This window comes from Balaenoptera musculus, chromosome 3, assembly GCF_009873245.2.
Source record: "Balaenoptera musculus isolate JJ_BM4_2016_0621 chromosome 3, mBalMus1.pri.v3, whole genome shotgun sequence".
NCBI classification, from domain to species: domain Eukaryota; kingdom Metazoa; phylum Chordata; class Mammalia; order Artiodactyla; family Balaenopteridae; genus Balaenoptera; species Balaenoptera musculus.
In genome coordinates this window covers 50,936,135-50,952,368 of record NC_045787.1, presented here as the reverse complement: position 1 = coordinate 50,952,368, position 16,234 = coordinate 50,936,135, and the positions used below count along the sequence as shown (strand labels likewise).

Below are 16,234 nucleotides of genomic sequence, written 5' to 3'. Positions count from 1 at the left end.
CCCATAAATGGGTTCCTGGTTTTTTGCTTCCATTTTCTCCCTCAGCTTCCCTCTCTAATTCATTCTCAGCATTCTTACTAGACTTCTAGTTCTAAACACAAATCCAGTTATGTTGTTCTCCTTCACTAAAATCTTTAATGTCTCTCCATTTGCCCATAGCATCAAATCCATGTCCTTTAAAAATATTATTTAAGGTGCCTCATCATCCAGCGACAGACTTCGTTCTAGCATAATCGCCCACCATGTCTTTCCACCCAGTCTGTACCCTAGCCATACTGGTTATCTTGCCATACATCAGTGTAGATGAGGCACCTGTCAACATTTAACATGCCGTGTACTTTACTTACTGTGTTTGTCTGCCTCCTTCTATTAAGGGTGAGCTTCATCACGTGGATCGTGATTTTTGTGTTAGGTTAACTGTTGTACCTCTACCACCTTATAACAGCACCTTGAACATAGTAGGTGCTTGGTAAATTTGCATGCCTGAATGAATTTTTAAGAGCCAAACTATTTTAACATAAGTAAGTACACCAGGATGAATATTTAGTGTTTCCTATGTGCCAAAGACTGTTTCTCTTACTATTTTTAATCAGGTTGAGATTTCTGTTTCTCACATTAAAAAAGATAATTTTTAAAGTTTTATTCAAGATACTGGTAATGGGGAATATGTTGTTAATGACCTGCTTTAAGAAGAATATGATGTAATACATATACTGAGAAGTTATATTCTAGGTAACATTTTTCTTTAAGTGAGGAATAAGAAACTAAGTTGTCTTCCCTCAATAGCTGGTCTATAAACAGAAATCTTTATGCAGATGAACCATTTAGTTTTCCATATGTTCTGTGATTAAAATGCTGAATTACCACAGATTGCAGAGTGCAGATTTCTACCAGAAAAAAAGGTTGTTTCTTTTTTTAGGTTGCTAATTTTTTTTCACTATTAAAATTTATTTCAAGTTGCAATTCAGTGCTTGGAGACAGTTTTTAAAATCAGCGCAGAAGATACACATCTAGCAGTTTCACAGCCTTTGACAGAAATGTTCACAAATTCCTTCTGTAAGGTAAGCTGTTTTTGTTTTCTCATTAGTATCTCATTATCTAAGTATGACTGCAGTATTATGTTGGATTGTTAATATTTGAGGGGCCAGGCTTCAAGTAACTAACTTCTTCCTGGGTATAAGATAGTTGGTCCACATGGATGATTTGGGCCCTAAAATATAACTTTTAATGTGCTTTAGATTTTCATATTAGTAACTCTTCTCATCCTCTCACCTTCTTTTATATTTAATGATATATCGTAGTTGACTTTTTAAGTCCTTTACAGTATCCGGGTGTTTTTAGATTTCTGACATCTGAATTGATATTCCCCGAAAACATGAAATACAAGTTAAAAGTAAAAGTCTTAATGTTTAGGAAGAAACCATATAGAAAGGGAATCATCAGGAATTGCATCATCATTTTGAAGCAGATTTTATCAAATTTGGCCATTGATGGGGCTCTTTAAACAGGGAAAGGTTCAGGGTCAGTGTGCAAAACCAAGACTGAAATCCAAGTGTTGTGATCCCTGCTCCCTAGGACTGTTTACATGGTCTCTGGTTTCTGGCCTTTTCAGGAAATATGGACTATAAGATTGAAAAATCTTAAGGCTAGTGAGTTTAGGGCCCCAGAGGGACCGCGCATGTGGTTTTTCATTACATTTTGGTGCCACGTGAACCTCTTTTATTATTCTAACTCTGTATTCAAGCTTCAGTACAGAATGAGGAACTCAGGAGAGGAGCTGAAACATGCAGGGTATACTTCAACTTGGCAGGGACATTGCTGAGAATACTGCACAGACTGTTTCTAGAATTTGTTGGGAAGAGGTTCTTAGAGTTGCAATGAGAATGGTAATTTGGCAGTAAACTGCTCCCTCTTTTTATACTTGGAAAAAGGATAATACAGTTATACATTAATTCGTCAAACAGATGAATTCTAATTATCTGACAAGATGCAAGGAGATAGTGGAATGTCTCTGTGGTCCTTTTCTTCTCTTTGGTTTTTGTGGTTCTTTCATTGTCTGAGCTTGTGGCATCCTTAGGGAGCCCTATTTCAGAGGCTGGACATGGCTATGGCAGAAGTTGACATTCTTTACTCCGCGATGCCCGAGAGGCTTGTGTGTGAGATGGCACTTGGATTTGCTCACTCTTTAGCTCCTGTTATCACTGACTAGTACTGAAGAGATCAATACTTTTTTTTTTCCTCCCAGGAAGCTCAGATTGATTGAATAGAGCTCTTTTTTTTTTCCTTCTATTTCTCTCTGATTGTACTTAATTGTAAAAATTTGTTGCTTACTATTTTAAAAATATAGTTTCTTAAAACAGGCTCCATAGTATATCTACATGGTGTTATTTGTGGTATCAATCCTTTAACACTCCTATTTAACAGCTGTGGCTTCATTACGTATGCATCTGTTAGCAGAGTATCGCAGGGAAAGTCTAAAACTTGTTTGAAGCAGCATCAAGACTGTTATAATTAAAGAAACTACTGCCTCTCCAATTGTACTTGGTTGTTAAGTTAAACAGTTTATTTTTAGGATACTGCTTTTCCCCCAATTAAGTTTATATACTAAAAGGATTCTTTCCTTTTATATAAAGTGGATAACACTTGTCCTCACATCATGGGCTGCTCAAATGTATTGAATGAACATGAGAATTAATTTTCAAAATTGTAAAACTATGGCAATTTCATTAAAATAATTCAAAAGGATTTAGAAGACAGAATGGATTATAATCCATTTTTCCATATGCCATTTTTCTGACCCCCTCAAAAGTCACTTTTTTCACTTATAAACTGCCTAGGCTTGTTAGAAGATTTGAAGTAGAAGGAACCCTAAAAGCAAGTACTGTAGGGCAGTAATGAGTCTTTGAACTACATTTACATCCTGAGTGGCTACACAGTCAGTTTTTAGTATTGATCTCTACTTATTAAGTCTCCCATTTTGATTCTATACTTTTTTATACTAATACTTTATGTTTAGAAAAACTGACTGATAAAGATTTTTTAAAAATAAGAACAACTCATATACTTTATAGTGATTTTGTACTTGTGAATACTTGTGTGTAATTAGCACAATGTATTTCAAATGTTAGAGCTATCAAGTTCATTGACGTTTTAGTCAAGACAAAGGTAATGGTGAGTATATTTTAAATATGGTACATAGGTATATTGACTACAAATTATACTTTTTTGAAAATTATAAACATTTATGAACTTCGGAGTCAAGTTTAAAAGCAACACAATTTAAAAAGAATCTTCCAAAAATGGAAAAATACACTGTGTTCCCAGTGCCACTCAAGACATTTCTAAATTTTCATTTAGTTTTCATAAGCACTTTGGTTTGAACCGTATTGAAAAAGAGGTTTGAGGATGATAGTAGGTGCTAAAAACAGGAATCCTATACTGCTTATTATCTTAATGAGGAAATAAATCTATGACCATTGTTTTAAAAAGTTTGGACAATATGGAAGGATATAAAGAAGAGACTGAAAATCCTACTTCCAAATATTCCTACTGTTAACCTTTTGTGTATACCTTTCCAGTCTTTGATTTTCAGCCTGTGTGCATGTGAATGTATGTGCATATATTTAAACAATAAGATCATATTATAAATGCTTTTTTTGGTACCTGTGAATTTGACTTTCTCTTTGGATATTAACGTTATGTTTCAAAATTTTCACTAAACAATCCTTTGAGCATAATTCTATTACTATTCTTTGTATACTGATTCTATTTTTGTTTATGAAGTAGGATTTCTAGATACAGTGAAAGCAAGTAAAAAAAATTGATTCACAGTTGCCCATTTTTTTCTAGAAAAAATTCCATATATTTGTTTTTCTAATAAAAGTATGTGGGGGGACTTTTTCCCTATTTCTTGCTGACAGTGTTATTTAGATGTTAGATTTCATGACATAGATTTACAGATGATATACAAAATAATTATTACTTTAATTTGTAGTTCTCTGGGATGACTCTTTATGTAGCTAAATGGAAGTACATTGTATTTTATTTAATTTCAGAATGACATTCTGCCTCTCTCAAACTCAGTGCCTGAAGATGTGGGAAAAGCTGACCAATTAAAAGATGAAGGTGAATATTTCATAGAAAAATTACTTACTTAGTAAAGCTTTCTGAAACTCTAGGGAAAGTGACTCTGTCACCCAATAAGATTCTGGTTTATACTGCCAAGATGGGGTTGTCATAAGTCCTCGTGGCATTTGTGAAACAGAGATGAGCCTGGAAATATAGAATGGCTTGTGAACAATATAGGTATGGCTTGCTTCAAGAGAAGCAGATCTGTTGTGAGTAAAACTTGCAAAACAAGTCACTTAAGGGTTGATTATTTGCAACTGTATTTGCTGTGTGTACTCTAGGATCCCAAATTCTTTATGCTTAATCAAAGACATGAAAATGATTTTCAGTATTATTTTTAACTTTTGTGTATTTAGCATTTTTGAGTTCTTTGAAATTTAATATGTGTATATGGCACTTAAGGATTTATTAACTAGCACATTTGATTACTATGTTATTAAATTTTCTAATAGTGACTATTGGAGCATACTTGATTTTAATAAATACGTCACCATTGAGGATCTGTGTTCAGTTTTTATATCATGTCAGTTTTGTTAAGCTATAGAGGCAAGCCAGGTAAGGCCTACAAGATTTGTACTAAGGAACTGTAGGGCAGAGTCCTGATCTTGACCAGTGAATGAGAGCCAACAAAGACGCTGTCCTATAGGCAGAGAGTTATTAGGGAATGTGCAGTGTTCTGAAGCTGTACACAAATGGTTCAGAACCATTTTCTGGCCTTTTCTTTAGTTTATACTCTGAAGAAGGCAGTTGAGTTTTTTCTTAAAAAAATTGGTTGGTGTCTAAAAAGGTAGATATGGAAAAGAGTATGCTTTTCCTATTCCTCGGGCATGGTCCTTTCTATTAGGTCTATAAATTACACTCTATCACTGCTTTTAATGGCTGCATAGTGTTCCATGGTACTGTTAGACCATGATTTACTTACCTAGACAGACAATTTTGTAATCCTAAGTAACACTGTCTTAATATCTTTGTCTATATTTATTTTCACTATTGTGTGATTATCTTCTTTGGATTATATTAGAAGGTGCTGTGTTTCCTACAAATAGACTGGTTTCAGTTTTCAATTTTTTATTTCCTCTAAGAAATCTTATCACTACAGTGACTTAAAATTTTAGAATTAGGACTTTCGTAAATTACATGTAAAATAAAGTAACAACCAGATCCTCATTGTCATTTGAATTATAGTATTCCCCAAAGAATTTGCATTTGAACTATCCAGATACAAATGCATTTTTCATATATTATTCTAATTGAAACAATTTAATCTGATGTTTCTTTTTCCTTCTGCTTAGACTTTTGTAGTGTGTGACATCCTCAGTGATGTAATATATGCTCCACTAACATTTTGCTTTTGCAGCTCTCTTGTTTTAGCTCTAGTACTAAATGGCAAATTGAAATTTTATTTTTGTCCCTCATATTTACTCCCTCTGTATGACAGAACACTGGGTGACTGCATTCCCTGTAGAGTTTGTTTTGATATAATGAATGTTAGTAAGTTGAGGGTTGGAAGGAGATGCAGAGTGAGGCTTATTTACTCTGGCAGCATGGGCAGACTGAATTACCTACTGCTTTCGGCTTTAACCAAAAGCTCTTATTCTTTGTTTTCACTAAGACATGTCACATCTAAGACATGTTACACATAAAGTTAAAACAACTGTCATACAGATTTTGCTATTCGTGTGAAAACAAATGGCCATGGTAGACTGTCAAGCATAACGTTATTCCAGGCTGCATGTTATACTTACCTGAGTTAATCAGCGCTTCTGGCCAGCTAGTGCCTTCCTGGAAGGTTGCTTTCAAATATTTTTGTGTGCTTTACTTCTGAAGAGCTGCAATAAGATCAGACAAAACCAAGGAGGGTTCATTGCTCTAATTCCCTGCCATGTCACAGAAGTAAAGGCATATCTCAAAGGGTTGTCTTGAGGATTAAAGGAGACAGGAGAGTTCTATGTATAAATATAGAGTGCTGTGCAGTGCCTAGTTATATTTATCTTCACAAATATCTGTGTCCTGAGTTTTTGTATATTGAATATTTTCTGACTTGAAGCTTTTTATCATTAATATCACTATATATATATTTAGTATCTGTACACTTAGTGTGGTTTATGGGAAAAGACATAAACTAGGTTTTACTACTACCCAAGAAATGTCATCCCAAGACAAAAAGACCCAATGGCAACAAGAAAATCCACATAACCCGGAGAATTTAAATCTTTTACATGGAAGAAGCAAATCTATTTAAGTACTGAGGCTAATGTGGTTAATTTCTTGCTCAAGCATAAAAGCTATGTAACCTTTTAGCTTCATTTCTTTTTGGGGGTGGAAATCTAAATTAATTTTTTTAGCTTTGAAAAAACAGCTTTATTGAGCTATAATTGACGTACCATGCGATTTACTGTAACATGTATGAATTCATTGGTTTCTAGTATGTACACAGAGTTGTGTAGCCATCACCACAATTTTAGAACATTTTATCATACCAAAGAGAAATTATGTAGAAATCACTTTTTATATTCATTTAGCAATCACTCTTTATATTCATTTCTGCTTCTTAATTTGAAGTAACGTTTGTATGATTTTAGGTACTCTTATCTACCTGTCTTTCCTTTAATCTTACTGTTATCTGCAAATTTACACTCTCCTCCCATTAAGTAGCTAATGATCTGTTAAGAAAACAGGGCTAATAGGAGAGCTTCTGGTTCAGAGAAAGCTGGAAGGAATAATAGAGGCTTTTGAGATGTAAACACTTCCTCGTAATCCCAGTGTTTTAAAAATTTCAATTTTGAGCATTGGTTCTTAATAGTGATCGTGACATTTTTTTTCCGTTTAATGGATTACAGAAGATAGCCACAAGAAATCCCTTATTTTGCCGACCAGTCGTTAACGTAGCTAAATTATTGCCAGATGTATCTGCAGAAGCCCTTCCTGAAGATCAGTATGCTGTGGGCTAGCTGTGGTATCTGAAATTCTGTCTTTCTAGAAATTAATCTCCAATAATCTTCTTTAAAAGAGAATCTATCTCTGGAAGGGATAGCACATAAAAATATCTGCCAATGACATTGACATGAGTAGTTTCACTAGCTTACCCTCACCGCATGTTCTGAGGGCTTGCTCATCAGCAGGTGCATGTTTTGACAGGGAAGGAATGGAAGACCAGGTCCAGACTGAGATAGTGATTGTGGAGGGTGGTCCACCTGGAATGGGGTGGGGCAGCTCTAAAATGAAAGAGAGAGATGAAGATAAGGAAGATGAGAAGAGATTAGGTTTTGCCAAGAGGTAATCATAATTGTTACACTTACTCACTTATTGAAGTCTGGTTTTATAAGATATTCAAAGATTAATTTTTTAAAGACTCTCCACTGTTAAAAATCATTCAAACACACTGAAAGCTAAGGGGTATCAACTCTATAGTACAATATAAAATTTATTTCCAGTATGAATGAAAAATCATGTTGCTGACCTTCGTATTACTGTAGTTTCTATGATTAAAATTTATCTTCCAGACTTTTTTTCTGTATATTGTACTTACTGTACCTATTGGTTATTTTAGGCAATAACCACATGAAAGAAGAAAATTATGCTGCTGCAGTGGATTGTTACACACAGGCGATAGAATTGGATCCAAATAATGCAGTTTATTATTGTAACAGGTAAACTGGCACTGTTGTGGCAGGTTTACAGTTTTTAAACATTTGCATTGATAGCTCTGAAGGAGTTTTTTATAGCTCTGTAAAATGTGTTTTTTTATTTAGAAAATTTTGAAAGTTTGGAAATGTATAAAAGAAGGAAAAAATAAACTCATAAATTTACCACTTAGAGGCAACCACTGTTACTAATAACCTTTTGGCATATGTTGTTTGATGTAAGAGTAATCAATTTCAGATTAATCTTTATTCACTAGGCATATCACAAACACATCCTTATTTTATTGAAATCCTTCATAAACATTATTTAAATGGATACAAATTAGTCTATTATTACCTCTTAATCTTTTTTAAATATCTAGCACCTTTCATTGTGGCTGGTAAACAAGCAGTATTATTTTTTAATAAATTGATAGATGTACCTGACTTTGCCTTACTTTGCTTTGTCCTACTGGTGGACATTGAAGGTGTCCTTTTTTTTTTCAATATTATAAAGCTGCAATGAACATCTTTGTTTCTAAAATTATTTTCTGGACTTAAGATTTTCTAGACTTTGTATCTATCCTTGGAAATGCACTCAGTTGGTCTAACAGTATAAACATTTAAAAATTTGTTGATGCTAATTTCAAAATTGTTCTGGCTTCTTTGAAAATATTTTGAAAATTCTTTTCTTCCGCTAGGATATGTGAATGTATCTGTTTTTACCACACCCTTATCAGCACTAAGTACTTGAATTATTATTTATTATTGTTAATTTAATATTATTCTTATTTTAATAGTGATTTGTAATTTACATTTAATTACTGGTGAGGTTGGACATTTTTCAAATGTTGGCCATTTGTGTTTTTTTTTTCTCCATAAATTATTTGTACCTGTGCCAGGCCTCAGCCTGTTTGACCTCAGACATTTCTTTCCTTTCCTTTTCTGCCCTTTGTAACAGAGGGTCTGACCCCTGCAGGCTGTATTTCCCAGGCTCCTTTGACACCTGGGTTTTGTCTGTGTTCAGCCGTGGGAGGTACTGGCAGGAGATTGGAGGGCAGAAGGAAGGCAGAAGTTAGGTATTTCTTCCCCTCTTTTTACATCAGGGTGTTTATCCAGCAGGGGCTGCTTCTCCTCCTTGTCTCCAGCTCCCACCCAAGACACCCGCCATGGTCCCAGCTTTTTCCAGGTGACATTGGGTTTTGGGCTCTGCCCTCTGTTCTGTCTTAGGGACGGTAATGGCTTCCTGCTGTTGCTAATCTCTGCACTGATGCACAACCCCCTGTTTGGCATCTCAGCTCTTCCATCAGCTATGTAATGAATTCCCTGCACTAAATTTTTTAAATATTAAAATTCCAATAGAACTTTCTGCAGTGATGGAAATGTCCTGTATCTGCATTGTCCAGTACAGTAGCCACTAACCACAGTGGCTATTAAGAACTTGAAATGTGGCTAGTGCAATGGAGAAACTAAAATTTTAATGTAAGGTCAATTTAAATTAATTAAATTTAAATAACCATATGTGGCTTGTGGCTGCTGTACTGGACACTATAGCTCTATATTAAAGATAAAATCCCTTTGTCATAATTGCATAGCTTATTGTTTGCCTTTTAATGTTTTTCATATGTAAAAGTTTTAAATATTTATGTAGACAAATTTGTTTATCTTTTCTTTTGCATTTTATTACAGTGTTTTTAAGCTGAAAGCTCTCTGCATTTACAGACTTGGCAAATAAGTTTTATTTTTTATTTTTTCCTTTACGTTTAAATTTTGTCATGCCAAGTCTATTTTGGTCACTGATGACTATTTTAATCAATCTGAAGCTTTTTATGACAGAGATTTATAAAAATTACCTTTTATTATATAGTAAGTTCTTAGATTTGAAAGAGATCTTCAGGTTAATTTGGTCCAATCGTTCATTGAGTTATTTTTATCATATTTAGGGTATTCATGCCCTTATGAGATAGTCCCTTCTCTCCCACCTTTTCTTTTGTGGTTATATCTGTTAGAAAAGTCTTCCTTGACTCTGATTTTGTTTCCATGTAGCTCCTGTAGCTTCTCTCAATTGACTTTATTTTTATTCTTATGGACAATTACAGAATAAGTGTGATTCTTCTTTTTCATGACAGTACCTTACATTTTGAAGTTTGCTACTGTGTTCATTTAAGTCTTTCCTCCACATTAAATGTTCACAGCTTCTTCCATTGTACCTCACATAGGTCAGTTTTAAATCTTACACTTTTGCTCTAAACTTGTTCCAGGTTACCTGTATCTATTACTCTGTAGTTCCCAGAAGTTAGCACAGCATATCTGGCGTTGGTCTGACTAGAACAGTCTTGTAGAGTGCTCATTTAACCTACTTCTAGGTAACATAGTTATATATTAGTGTTTTGTAGCATTATCTATTAAATTTATATTTTGCTTTGGTTTTATTAAAGCCTGTCCTTTTTCACACACTCTCTCTACCCTGCCGCTCAATCGTACATTCATTTGACAGGTTCTTGCCCAACACCTGCTGTGCACCAGTGTTGTCACAGGAGGTAAAGTTGGTTGTTTGGACTCAAATGCAGGATCTTATATTTTATCCCTATGGGATTTTATCTTGTTAGTCTTTTATTTATATGTCCCTTAATCGTTTGGGATAAATTGTAAAGTACTATATTTGCTTTTGCTCCTAGCTTCATGTCAACCACAAACTTGACAAGAGCACCGTATATGACATTGTATCAGTTACAGAGTCAACTAGGGGAGCAGTCATGGGGAAGTGGTTAAGAGCAGGGGTTCTGACCCACACTCTTTGGATTCTAATTTCTGGCTCTTCCACTTACATGTATGTGACCTTGAGCAAATTATCCTAACATCTTAGTTTCCCCATTGGTAAAATGTGGATAATAGTATTTATCTCATCGCATTGTTGTAGAGATCAAATAGTTAATACATATAAAGTGCTAGGAAAGTGTCTAGTAAAGAGTATTGTACACAGCAGTAACTATTATCATTATTATTTATGCAATCTGGGGTTTTTGCCTTAATCAGATTATGAAGAGAGATCCAAATTTATCGGGGTCCAAATACATTGTCAATTGTTTTTCTCTGAGTTACCAGTCTGGTGGTAATCCCGGTAAAATAGAAAGGAAATGATGTTAGCCTCATAGGACTTGTTCTGAATTAATCTAATGTTATTTTCCTTCTTTTTTTTTTTTTTATCTATAACATTTTTTTAGTGAAAATTTAGAAAAATCAAAGAGGTTTCCAGTGAATATGCATATATCCACACCAAGATTTTGCCATTAATATTTTAGTATATTTGCTATATCAATATTTATTCACCTGTCTGTGCCTATCTTATTTTTGATGCATTTCAAGGTAAATTGCAGCCATCAGTACACTTTCCCCCTAAATATTTTAGTATGCATGTCATTGATACAGTTCAATATTTTACATTCTTTTCTTTTGAGGTAAAATTTACATGCAATAAAACGCACAGATCTTAACTGTATGTTCACTAAGTTTTGACAAATGCATACACCTATATAACTCACCACCCCTGTCAAGATAGTGAAGATGACCACCAACCCGGGAAGTTCTGCCTGCCCCTTCAGAGTCAGTTGCCTAAAACACTCTCCAAAGAAAACCACTGTTTTGTTTTGTTTTGTTTTTCCACCATAGATTAGATTTGTCTCTGTTAGAATTTCGCATAAAAGGAATCATACTGTGTATACCCTTGTGTGTGAGACCTTTTTTACTCGACATAATGGTTTTGACATTCAATCCTGTTGTTGCATGGTTCTTTTTTTTAAACTGTTCAGTATTGGTTGTTTGAACACATCACCGTTTGTTTAGGCATTTTCCTATTCATAGGCACCCAGGCTGCCTTTAGTTGTTGTTGTTGTTGTTTTTTGTATTTTGTCCAGAATTTAGAGTTGTTATTTTTGGAAGCATTGGATCCATAAGGAATTTAGTTGGCCATACTGAAAACCTACATTTTCTCTCTTCACACACACACACACGCACAAATCACTTTGTTAATCTGTTCTAATAATACAGCTCAGAAAAATAGAAAATCCAAATAATTTGTGGAGAATTAATTTCCCAAGCTCTGCTTTTATGTTTGAATTTTATTCTCTGTAATCAGATGACTAGACATGTTTTCATTTAGCGTATGAAATCTTGAAATAAATACATTTAATACTGCACAGAATGTTATGACCAGGTATAAATGTTATCAGAAAATTGATTATTTATAGAGCTCCATAAGCCATATACTTTTAACTATGAATATGATGAATCTGAGCCTAGATAAATCATTTATTTTTAATGAGATTAGTGTTTGTTAATAGTCACATGTCCATTAGTACAGTATTAGAAGAGATTCTTGGCAGTACCTGTACTTGCTTTTCATTTAATTATTGTTAAATTGAAATGAATAATTATGCTTCTTTTTTGCATTTAAATAGTATCTTCTTCCCTGAGGAGTTCAGTTATAGAGTATGCAATTTAATATTAAATAATTAGAAAACTTTATTTGTATATGTATTGCAAATATTAAATAAAGCTTTAGGAATTTTTTTTAGACTCTAGTGGTTATAAATATCTCAATAGCCTGTAGTTTGCCAACTACCCCTTGCCATTTTTCTTAGCCAGCTGACTGCCACAAGTTGGAAGCTCAGAATAGCAGATCTAAATCTTTCTTTTGATATTCATTTTCACAGTTTATTACTAATCAAAATATTGTTCACATGTTAAACTTGCTAGGATGAACCAAAGTTTACTTTTTATAGAAGTGACTTTTTTATATGATTAGAAAACAATCAATTGGTATATTTCTTAGGCATGAATCTTTCTTTTCTAGACTTAATCTTCTATTTTGGGCTTTTAGGATCCTAATGATGCTTTAGGCTCAGCTCAGATACCAGGACAACATGAGTCCTTCCTTGAAAACCTATTATTTAGTTTTGCTTTTATTCTATGTTCCTAGCACTTACTATGATATATAACACTTATATAAGTTTATCATATATGTTCTGCCTTATAATTATATGCATACTTGTTTTATTTCTTCAGCTGAAGGGCAGAGATTGCATCTTGTGTCTATTCGTATTCCCTGTAATACCTAGCACTGTGCCTCACAAGAGTTCAGCCAATTTTTGTTGGATGCATGGAAGACTATAGAAGAAATATAAGAAATTTCCAGTGATGTTGAAGTGACCAGACACTCAAATTAACACTTGTATACATAAAACAACAAATGATTTATAGGTCTAAAATATTTCCAAGTACTTTATAATATGAAATGATATTTCATATTAAACTCGCTAGTTTTCCATTTCTTCCGTCCCTAAACAGTACAGATCTTCCTCGACTTACGATGTTACATCCCGATAAACTTGAAAATGTCATGAGTCAAAAATGCATTCAATACACCTAACCTACTGACACAGCTTAGCCTAGCCTATCTTAAATATGCTCAGAACACTTACATTAGCCTCACAGTTGGGCAGAATCATCTAACACAAAGCCTATTTTATAATAAAGTGTTGAATGTCTTGTGTAATTTACTGAATACTGTACTGAAAGTGAAAAGCAGAATGGTTGCATGGGTACAGAATGGTTGTAAGTGTGTCATTGTTTACCCTCGTGATCGCATGGTTGACTGGGAGCTGCAGCTCGCTGCCACTGCCCAGCATCACGAGGGAGTATCATGCCACTTATCACTAGCTCTGGAAAAGATCAACATTCAAAATTTGGAGTACGGTTTCTACTGTATGAGTATTGCTTTTGCACCATCGTAAAGTCAAAAAATTGTAAGTTAAACCATTGTAAGTTAGGGGCCATCTGTATTCTTATAGGTATTTCTTTTTTACAGCCTCATTGCTGAGTACATTACCTTACACAGAATCATCTCCTGTTTCTGGGATGGATAGGTGGTTCAATGACTGAGTCAATAAATGGAATTAAAGATATCGGGAAAGAGAGTGCATGATGGAGAGAGTTTGTCTGGAAGGCCTGTCACGTGATGGGGAATTTGAGTTGAAGGTGGATTTGGTGGACGGGTAGAACTGGGGTAAACAGAGAAGAGGGGAAGGCATTTTAGGTTGGAGAGCGTAGTTTAAAAGGCAGAATTAGGAAGCATCAGGGCATTGTACCAAGGAATGCTGGTGACAGCGGGAGCTCTAGAAAGATGGGAACAGAGACCTCATTGTTTTGCATTTTGTTTTCTTCCACCTCCATAAGCAGCATATAGTCATTGGGTTCAGTGGGACTTGACTTTGGTTTGTTGAACTTAGAGTTGAATCTCAGTTCAGCCACTAACTAGCTGTGTGACCTTGGGTAGCCACTAAACCTTTCTGAGCCTCAATTTCCTCACTTGTAAAATAGAGATAATACTAACCGCTTCACAGGGTAGTTGTGAAGAGTAATGATATGTGTGTGTGTATATATATATATATATATATGTCATAGTTCTAGGCTTTCAATATTTGTTTCTTTCAAAAACAATGTAATTCCTAGTTGTAGGAGTAGGCTTTTGCTATAATTTATTTATATGTGATATACAGTATGGGAAATGTTAGGTACCTGTAATTTTTTTTTGCCTTAATTTCCTATAAAAATAGAGCACAAGTTATATTCATGCTCTCGCTCTAACAAGGTAAAGAAAGCGAGGGTGTCTGAAAACATGATGACTCTGACTGTTTTGTTCTGCTGGAGTTTCATTAGTTATGCCCTGATAACTAGACAGCAGGGTCAGAGAGAGCAGACCACATTGTTATTCAGTTCAGGCACTGGCGTGTTTGGCTGCATCTCACAGAAGCTTCAAATATAGCCTGATTTCTCTTCCCTTTCCTGGATGCAGATTCAGACGCCTCTCCTCTTTCTTTTGTGAGCTGCGCAAATCTGCTTTCATCCCAGCTTGCAGTTTGTGATCTAAAGCTAAAGCTTTCAGTATTGAAACATAGTCATACTCTTTCCTTCTGCCCACTCTTCTTTCTGGGTCTGATTCTCCCTGCTTTATTCCTTGTTTTATTATCAGTATCTGAAGCTAAATATCAGGGAGTCTTCCTCTTTGTTTCCCTTTTCCATATACCTCCCAAAATAGCTCATTTGTTCCCTCTTTCACTTCCATCCAGATTCTTAACTTTTGCTAAACTAGTGCAATAGTAACTTCAATTGGCTTCCCGTTTCTACTTGCAGTCTCCACTTCAGTCTTCTGTCAAAATGATCGTTCTAAAATATGAAATTAATTGTCTAACTCTTGCTTTCTGTTCACTAGTTCCAAATACCGTGATCAGATTTAAGCTCCTCTGGATGATACATCAGATCTTTTATAATATAAGCTCTCTCTTTTCTTTTAACTTTATTATCTTCACTATTCTTCTTAACCCATTCCTCTCCTCTGCTCTCTATGCCCATGTGACGTGAAATTTACTGATTTCCTAAAAATGCCATGTTGGGACATCTCTTCATACTTTTATGTGCTTCTTTCTCTGCATAGAGTATTTCCTACCTTATCTAATTGGGCAAATTCCTGTCATCCTTCAAGACCCTGTTAGATGTTGCGTCTTTTGGGAAGACTTTCTTAATTTCTTCTCTCTTCAACCTCCCCTTCCCTGCCATGCCCTATGGAGTGGTGCTGTTCAATATGGTAGCTTCTATCCACATTTGGCTGTTCAAATGTAAATTAATTACAATTAATAAAATAAAAAATTCAGTTCCTCAATTGCAGTAGCATATTTCCAGTGCTCTTTAGTCACATGTGACTAGGGACTGCTGTATTGGATAGCACAGGTAAAGAACTTGTCTATCACAGAAAGTTCTATTAGACAGCTCTGCATACAGTTAACCATATCTTTCTCTGTGTTGCCTCTTCCTTTGATATCTCCACTGTTGCACTTATCATACTATTTATTTATTTACATGTCTGTTTCCCTATTAGACAGTGAATGTTTGAGGGCAAAGATATAGCCTCTTCATTTCTGTATACTTGATTTTGAGCTGGATTTAGCATATTGCAGGTGTTCAACAAAATTTTGAGTTGAATTGATTCAGTGAATTTTAGAAGGGAGACTTGCCTCTACTTGAAGACTTCTACTGGTGAAACAATCACATGGCAGCATGTTGCATATATATATTCACAAATAATACATATTTATTATATATAATAATTTTATATGATATATATTTAGGGAAACAAATTTCAACATATTTAAAACCTATTTAAACTTACTGGAAGAGTAATACAATGAACATCCATATATGTTTACCCTAGAGTTAATAGTAGCTAACACTTTGCCGTGTTTACTTCCTCTCTCTTTCTTGCTCTCTGTCTCTCTACAAGGGTGTGTTTGTGTGTGTGTGTGTGTGTGTACACACATATAAAATTTTCATGCTGATCCCAAATACTTTAGTTATATCTCCTAAGCCATACCCTGCATAACTACCCTACCATTCACATGTAAGAAAATTAGCATTAGTATTGAAATTTC

At 34.6% G+C, this 16,234-nt stretch overlaps 1 protein-coding gene across 2 annotated transcripts in view; it reads left to right on the top strand.

Moving 5' to 3' along the window:
• Positions 1-16,234, top strand: part of SGTB (small glutamine rich tetratricopeptide repeat containing beta) — a 48,516-nt gene that overhangs the window by 10,169 nt on the left and 22,113 nt on the right. For both annotated transcript variants that reach the window (XM_036848598.1, XM_036848597.1), the window contains exons 3-5: positions 958-1,061; positions 4,056-4,125; positions 7,679-7,778. In XM_036848598.1, the coding sequence (XP_036704493.1) occupies positions 958-1,061; positions 4,056-4,125; positions 7,679-7,778 (274 nt within the window). The remainder of the gene's footprint in view (positions 1-957; positions 1,062-4,055; positions 4,126-7,678; positions 7,779-16,234) is intronic.